The following is an 8,669-nucleotide window of genomic DNA, read 5'->3' as shown; positions in this document are numbered from 1 at the left end:
TTACTAGCTTTATATATTGCAGCTTGGCATTGCATGCTGTTATTAAGTCTATGATCTACCAGAACCCCCAGATCCGTCTCCATTTCTGACTCCCCAAATGTATTCCCCCTAGATAGTATGAAGCATGCATGTTGTTACCCCCAAGTACATAACTTTACATTTATCTATATTAAATGTCATTTGCCCCATGGCTGCCCAATCATTCTATATAATCAATCAGATAATAGAAATCTTGTATGGAAGAGACACGGAGTTACCCCGGGGTACAGGAGGGGTATTTATTCCTTGTTGGAGGGGTTTCCTAGGCAGCAGTAATTGGGGTAATTCCTGGAGATGTCAGACAGGTGTGTCTCCCCTCCTCCTCCTCCTCTCTGCTCATGCTCCCTGCATCCCTCCCCCATCCCCCTCCTCGGTTGGAGCATCCTTTGCACCGTTCCTCTGGCATCGTCCTCCCGGAGAGGGGCAATTGGCAGCGGCATGGCGCAGGGTGATGATCTGCAGGCTTTCACCTCCATCATGGATGCTCTGGTGCGGATCAGTGTAAGTAGTCTGTTGCGTGTGTCATGTATGTGTCATGTGTGGGGGGCGGCAGGCATGATGTGCTGGCATGTAGCGGGTGATGCAGTTGGTGGTGGGGGGAGGGGGGCAGAATGAGGCAATACTGAAATCTTTATATTGTATATTTCCTTTTTCTCCTATTTTGTATATATTTTATATTATATATTTTTGCATGGGGATTTTTTAATGCGATGGGGGGAGGGGTTTGTAGGGCAGCGGTGGTCCTCGGTGATGCTGCAGCACATCTAGTGGTTACCACGGCAACTGCATCCTCCATTTTGCCCGGGATGAGGAGCTGCAGAGTCCCTCCCTCTATGACAACCTGGACATGGCAGCTCGGAGAGTGAACAAGGTGAAGCAGACAGGGAGGGGCCCCGGCAGGGCGTGACACAGGGATTGTGTGAATACCGGGTGAATGTACGACTTACCTGGGGGAGATTTGTAGAATTGGGGAATTTTGTGTTCTGGGGGGTGGTGCAGCAATGTCGTTCTGTATAAAACCCCGGTAACGGGTAGATAAATATTCTGCCGGGGTTCTAGGAAGGGTTTGGTGCTGTGATGTCACTGATTCACATGGGGGGTGAATGTAGTAATGACCTCCATTCACCCCTCACCGTATCACCGCCATGGTGAATGAGGGGAAAGTCACGCAGGGGATTCTGGGAACGGTCCGGTGATGTCACCAATCAGCTGTGTTTATATTCCTGCCAGGGGGATTATGGGAAGTCAGTGCCATGATGTCATTGTGATGTCATCACCAATAGTCCCCGGCCTTTGTAGCGCCATCTAGTGCTCAGCCCGGCATCTTCTCTCTCCACAGACCAGTATGAAGAACATGGAGCGTGAGCTCCTGTGCCCGGTGTGTAAGGACATGTACAAACACCCCGTCATCCTGCCGTGTAAACACAACGTGTGCCATGTGTGTGCCAGCGAAATCCTCTTACAGAGGGGCTACGTCTGTGACCCCAATTCTGAGCCCAACTCACCAGCTTCCTCCCCATCTACCCGCAGCCCCCGCATGGGCAGAAGAGTGGTGCCCAGGCAAGAGAGGCTCATCAAATCAGGTGAATGACCGAGGAGATAAACTGGGGGAGGTATTTGGGGGGAATGAGGGAATATGGGGGTCACCAGGGGCAATGAGGAGGAGATAAACTGGGCGGAGGTCACTGGGGGGAATGAGGAAATATGGGGGTCACCGGGGGCAATAGGGAGGCGATATGGTGACAACAAGGGGAATGAGGGGGAGATATGTGAGGTCACGGGGGGAGTAAGAAGGTGGTATGGGGGTCAATGAGGAGGAAATATGGGGATAATGAAAGAAGATGAGGTATGGGGGTTCACAGAGGAGAATAAAGGGGGGATATGGGGGATAACACTAGGGGGCAATCACTAAATATTGGGGGTCACTTGGGGGAATAAGAAGGTGATATGGGGGTCAATGAGGGGGATGAAGATGGGATATACTGGTTACTTTCCTCTCCTTGGCAGGATTTGGCACCTATCCTGGCAGGAAACGTGGCCCTGCCCACCCACAGATGGTTCTATTCCCATGTCCATCCTGCCAGCAAGATGTGGACCTCGGAGAGCGGGGGCTGGGCAACTTGTTCCGAAACCTCACCTTGGAGCGGGTGGTGGAACGTTACCGGCAGACGGTGAACATCAGCGCAGCCATCATGTGCCAGTTCTGTAAACCCCCCCAGCAAGAGGCCAGCAAGGGCTGCACCGAGTGTAGGGCAAGTTTCTGCAATGAGTGCTTCAAACTTTACCACCCATGGGGCACCCAGAAGGCCCAACATGAGCCCACACCACCAACCCTGACCTTCAAACCTAAGGTGAGAGCGGGAGGTGGCTGCGGTCACATCAGGCCCACGTATGGCACCTCTACCACCCCTGACTCCATCTTGTCTTATCTCTCGCAGGGTCTTACCTGCCCCGACCACAAGGAGGAGGTCCACCTATACTGCAAGACCTGCCAGAGGTTGGTGTGCCAAATCTGCAGAGTGCGCCGTACACACAGCGGACACAAAATCACACCAATCATCAGCGCTTACCAGGCCCTGAGGGTAAGAATGCTGCCCTGGCACCATGCCATGCAACATCCCATAATCTGTATATCGGGGAATAGCATACCATGGGGAATGGGGCTCATCGGTAAAATTATAAAGCTGTACAATATATAATACTCAGGTTATTATGTCATAATATATTGGAGTCCATTAGTGAATTTTTCACCCGTTTTTTCATTTGGATTCCCCATTCAGTGCTCTCTTCAATGCATACCAAACCTAAAACTCCTTCTGCCCCCTATTGGCCAATCACCAAAATGCACACAGTTTCTGTTTAGAGCTTTCCCTCCCCATGCATCTGAATGAAAATACAGGTGAATCTCAGAATGGTGGGTGAATAATGAATTAATAGACCCCAGTGATTTCTATTGTTTTGTATTATTTTATGTCATAAAATACTGAGATTAAATCATATAATATAACGTAATGACCAGTTCCATTGGGATCTGTATATAAAGCAGTGAATCTGACATTCACTGAAACATTCTCTGGTGAATCAATCTCTGCCACCTAGATGGTGAATGTCTGCTTTATACACAGATCCCATTGTATGAAGTCGCATTATATTGTTTCATGGCGATGCATTGTGCTTGTTGTGTTGCAGGAAAAGCTCAGTAAGAGTTTGGCGTACATCCTGGGAAGTCAGCACATTGTACAGGGGCAGATAAACGAGTTGGAGGAGAGTATAAAACAGACCGAGGTGAGTACTGAGGGGTCACCCCAAATTCTGATGCCCCACAATGCCAAGCCCTTCAGTTTCATTAGGTGGGGTTGAAGCATGATGATTGAATGTTATGGAACTCTTCCATTCAATATTGTACATTATGTATTAGTGCTCAGGTTAAATGAAATTTGCCCTAATAATTGCCCCATACTTTCTCTCCCCCTACAGGTGAATGGGGGCAAGGCGCAGGAGGAGGCCCTGCAGCTCATTGGAGCCCTGCGCTCTGCATTGGATGATAAGCAGGCGGCTCTGACCCGGGATATTGCGGAGCGGCAAAGGGAACGGCGTTGTGTCCTGGAGGCTCAGGTGTGGGAACGTCAGACCCTGCTGGAGAATTCGGGGTTGGTTTGCTACGCCCAGGAGGTGATGAAGGAGATGGAACAGCCCTGCTTCGTCCTGGCCGCCAAACAACTCCATGAACGGTAAGGAGCGATCCCCATCGCCCATGTACCCAGCCGCCATGATCAATGTCAGGAGGCAGCTGCAAATCTACAAATTTGTTTTGGGGTCCATTAGACCTCCCCTGATGTCCCCTTCTCCTTCCTCAGGATCATCCGAGCCATTGACTCCATTCAGAGCTTCCGCGCAGCCGCGTGCCTCCCTCTGCCCCCATTCAAGCTGGACGTCAGTCGGGAGCTGAAACTTCTCACTGAACTGAACTTTGTCAGAAGTAAGTGTGATCTCTTTCCCCTTCCCGAGTGATCTTCCCTTCATTTGGTGTCTCCTCAGGAAATTCAACTTTGGGCTCCCAATGATCCAATCAGACGGGAGATGAAGGGGAGCAGATAAAGATTGTAGGATACGGGTGTTTTGCTGGTAGGGGGGTGCAGAGATTGTATGAGGGGAAACCCCTTCCTTGTCTGATAGAATGTTCTGTATTACGTCATTAAAGGGTCACGCCACCAATCATGAAGTCTCATTCCCGGTATAAGTCTGACCCAGTGACCCTAGTAGTGTCATGTGACCCTAAGGGGGGAAAGATGCTAGTGGATTATTCCTCTTTCTGGGACCCATAAATGACATATAAGTATGGTGGAGTGACCCTTTATACTGCTATGACCCCCAAGGACATGCTGCACGCCCACTATGGTGCCCCCCCAGCAGACTGTAATGAATCAATATGGACTGGGAGTCCCCCTGCCCCCACAGGGGTTCTTGTTGGCCCATTTCAGACCCACATGTCCCTCTCTCTGTTTGTAGGCTTCTCAGGGTGACTGCAGTCCAGGAGATAGACGAGGCAAGTTATCAACATGGTCTCCTCATCAGGGGCCCCAACCTCCCTTTCTACCCTCTCCCTGTACCTCTCCTCCCCCACTGCTAAGGGGAAACTCCCCCCTCCTATTTCAAGATGGCCTCCACTCTGACTTATCTTATTTTTTTAGGATATTTCCAACCCAACCCCCCCCCCCATCCTCAATCTCTTCTCGCCACCATCCGTCCATCCATCCATTGGACCATCCATTTGTTCACCCGTCCATCCATCCATCCCTCCGTCCCATTCATCCCTCCATCCATCCCTCTGTCCCATTCATCCCTCCATCCACCCCATCCATCCATCCATCCCCTTCTGCCCCCATGTCCACGCTCTGCTCTTCTTCTGCCCTATCACCCTTCCCCTGTCCTCTCTTCCTTCTGTCCTCCAGTTGTTACCCTTTTCTTCTTCTTCTTCACCTCCATTATCTGCCCCTTCTCTATCCTTCTCTGTCCTACTCTCCTCATCTCCTGTCTCTTCCTCCCCTCATCTCCTGTGTTCTCCTCTCCTCGCCTCCCGTGGACTCTTCTACTTATCTCCTGTGTCCTCCTCTCCTCATCTCCTGTGTCCTCCTCTACTTATCTCCTGTGTCCTCCTCTCCCCATCTCCCGGGTCTTCCTCTCCTCATCTCCCGGGTCCTCCTCTCCTAATCTCCTGCATCTTCCTCTCTTCATCTCCTGTGTCCTCCTCTCCTCATCTCATGTTTCCTTCTCTCCTCATCTCTGGTGACTTCCTCTACTTTACTCCTGTGTCCTCCTCTACTTATCTTCTGTGTCCTCCTCTCCTCATCTCCTGTGACCTCCTCTGCTCATCTCCTGTGTTCTCCTCTCCTCGCCTCCCGTGTACTCTTCTACTTATCTCCTGTGTCCTCCTCTACTTATCCCCTGTGTCCCCCTTCCCTCATCCCCTGTGTCCTCCTCTACTTATCTCCTGGGTCCTTCTCTCCTCATCTACTTTGTCCTCCTCATCTCCTGTGTCTTCCTCTACTTATCTCATGTGTCCTCCTCCCCTCATCTCCCATGTCCTCCTCCACTTTTCTCCTGTGTCCTCCTCTACTTATCTCCTGTGTCCTCCTCTCATCATCTCCTGTGTCCTCCTCTACTTATCTCCTGTGTCCTCCTCTACTTATCTCTTCCTCTTGACTCTCCAGGCTCCTTGGATTGACTCTCTGCCTGCCACCTTCTGCTCGTTCTCTGATCTGGGATCTGCAGTAACGAGGTCTTTTTCCCCCCTCTCAGCATGGATTTGCCCCCAGTCTTCCCACTCTTCTTGCCCCATCTTGGTTTATTATCTGTCCATAGTCTCTGACTTTTGTTTTTCCTTCAGCTCCAGATGCTCCTGTTATTGACACCCAACGTACCTACGCCTATGACCAGATCTATCTGTGCTGGCGTCTCCCCCAGGACTCCGCACCTGCCTGGCACTACACGGTGGAGTACCGCAAAACTGACCCCAAACCCAAAACTCTCAAGCTTTGGCAGCGACGGGAGGAGATCTGGGGTCTAAGCACCATCTTGGAAGGGCCCGACACTGACAGTGTGTATGTGCTGAGGGTGCGAGGATACAACAAGGCCGGATATGGGGAGTACAGTGAGGACATCTACCTGCACACCCCACCTGCTCCAGGTACAATTTACCTGTCCCATCACCACCAATCATATTTCATCCATGATTTATGCCGATCTCCATAGAGTGAGGTGTCAGCAGGGGGAATGTTGTCATGGTCCAGGGTCTGGGGGTACAGCTGGCACTGCAGGGTCTCTGGAAAAAGAAAAAGAAATGAAGTCATTAATACAACCCAACCAATAACACCAACCTACCTATGACCCTACCATCATTCTAACTAACCCTAACCCAATCTTAACACCATCCTCACTCAGACCTTACTAGCTGCTAAACATTATTCTTACCACCAACCCATGTCTAACACTTACACCTACCTTACTCCAAGCCTACCACCAACCTTACTCTAATCCTACCACCAACCCACATCAAACACACCAACCTTACTTTAACCCTACCACCAACCTACATCTAACACGCCAACCTTACTCTAACCCTAGCCCAAGCCTAATTCCTACCCCAAAACCACTTTATTCCTATCCTAGACACGAACCTAACACTAACACAAATCAATCGTTGAACCCAACCATCAACCCAAATCTAACCAAATCCTGAAGTCTCCTCATCCTGTAGTCTCTGCCCTCCTCCTGTAGTCTCTGCGGTCGGTTCATTCTCAGCCTATTGCTGTTTTATATTCTGCTGAGACCCCCAATCTTTGTGCTCCAAACCCTCTCCTTTTTGTTACTGGTTACTGTACAAGGAAGATGAGTGGCTCTGAATTTCCCTGCTGAATTCCTTATCTCAGGGTTTGTTCTGTTTTCTGCATTCTTAGCCCTCTGATTCTCTATGTAATCTCCTCAAATACTGAGAGCAAACAGAGGGACAAATCCTCTGATTTACAGCCTAATACAATGTAACTCTGCAGAACAATGGGTTCCTCCCACTGCACTCCCTGCACCAAGCCTGACCCCCGCTAGAGGGAGCCATAGGTGGTGGGGGGTGGGGTAAAAATCTCATTTGGGGCAGACAACTGCAGATTGTAACACTAACACCAACTCAACCCCAACCCTTAGACCAACCTAACTGAAACCCCAACTCTAACACCAACCCAGTGACACTGAGGTCGAGGAGAAGATTGATCTTTTGCCCTATATTCTTCCAACTAGTTGTGAACCAGCCCCATTACAAATAATAATTTATTATTATAATAACACCACTACAGGGGTGTTGTATAATCACATTGCAGTATACGTTAATATACTCCCCATGACAAAGCAAACTTTTATTTTATCCTACAAACACATATACACAATAAATATAATATCATACTTACACATATACACAATAAATATAATATAATTCAAATACACAATAAATATAATATAATTCATATATACAATAAATATCATATACATAGATACATATATACAGCCACACAATAAGACACATCACCTACAGTATGTACCGAATGACCCGGCAGCAAATCCTTATATGATACATTTATATAAAACGTACCTAACCCTAAGACCATTCTAACTGAAACTCCAGGACCAACCTATCTTCATACTGACCCTACACTCACCTTCTGGTTGACCCCTTAGACAACCGGCCCCTATGAGTCATGTGATCCCCATGTTGGTGCAGATCCTCAAGGTGTTGTCACAGACAGGTGTCCCCGTACTTCCTGGTACGTCATCTGGACCTGGAGTGATTGTTGTTCTGGGTGCTGGGAATGTCCGATGTCACAGATTATCTGCCAGTAAATATTCCTATCAATGTTTACACGGTATATAAACCAAATCTCTGTGTGTAGGGTGGAAACATATTTACATTCTGAGTTCCGGCTCAGTGATTTCTGTACAAAGGTTGTGCTTGCTGACATCAGACAGGACCTGTCTAGTGGAAAATAAAGACTTACAGCAATGATGTGATACAGCCACAATTCAGAGACCCCAATATAAGACACCTGGGACAGCACTGTTCTATGTGATTTTCTGATGATGATGTATGCCCCACCCATTCACAGAGATGTGAATTGTAATGACAGGTCCTCTTTAGTGGTATAGTAGGGATTTAGCTTGGGAGGGTTGGTTGGTTGGTCGCATGACTATGGAATTTGTAATGCGCTATGGTATATGTCGGCGATATATATAATAGGATGATACAATGCAGTCTGTGTCCCCTCTCATTTTCTGGTGTCAGCAGATTTTCCTCTTCTCTCCGCAGTGCTGAACTTCTTCCTGGACAGCAGCTGTGGCTTCCCGCGGGACCGCCTGGTGGTCAGTAAGGATCGGCGGGCGGTGCGCAGCATCCCCGGGGTCCCCATGTTGTTCGCCGCTGAGCGCCTGATGACCAGCTGCCACGTCTCCATGGAGTTGGTGCTCGGGGACGTCGCCATCACTCAGGGCCGCTACTATTGGGAGTGCACGGTGGACCCCAGCTCCTACGTGGTCAAAGTGGGCGTCGGGCAGGAGAGCAAACTGCAGGAATTATTCCAGATGCCCCA

The 8,669-nt window shown here is 49.3% G+C and overlaps 1 protein-coding gene across 1 annotated transcript in view; it reads left to right on the top strand.

Annotated features, from left to right (window-relative positions):
* Positions 1–396: 396 nt before the first annotated feature.
* Positions 397–8,669, top strand: part of TRIM46 (tripartite motif containing 46) — an 11,087-nt gene continuing 2,814 nt past the window's right edge. The window contains exons 1-9 of the mRNA XM_072428359.1: positions 397–540; positions 1,379–1,622; positions 2,047–2,390; positions 2,478–2,621; positions 3,229–3,324; positions 3,517–3,770; positions 3,897–4,018; positions 5,927–6,226; positions 8,390–8,669. The exon at positions 8,390–8,669 is cut by the window's right edge and continues 2 nt beyond it. Of these exons, the coding sequence (XP_072284460.1) occupies positions 478–540; positions 1,379–1,622; positions 2,047–2,390; positions 2,478–2,621; positions 3,229–3,324; positions 3,517–3,770; positions 3,897–4,018; positions 5,927–6,226; positions 8,390–8,669 (1,847 nt within the window). The 5' untranslated portion in view covers positions 397–477. The remainder of the gene's footprint in view (positions 541–1,378; positions 1,623–2,046; positions 2,391–2,477; positions 2,622–3,228; positions 3,325–3,516; positions 3,771–3,896; positions 4,019–5,926; positions 6,227–8,389) is intronic.

Source organism: Pyxicephalus adspersus, chromosome 12 (genome assembly GCF_032062135.1).
Source record: "Pyxicephalus adspersus chromosome 12, UCB_Pads_2.0, whole genome shotgun sequence".
Taxonomy (NCBI): Eukaryota; Metazoa; Chordata; class Amphibia; order Anura; family Pyxicephalidae; genus Pyxicephalus; species Pyxicephalus adspersus.
Note: the sequence above shows the minus strand (reverse complement) of the source record. Positions and strands in the feature narration are given on the sequence as shown.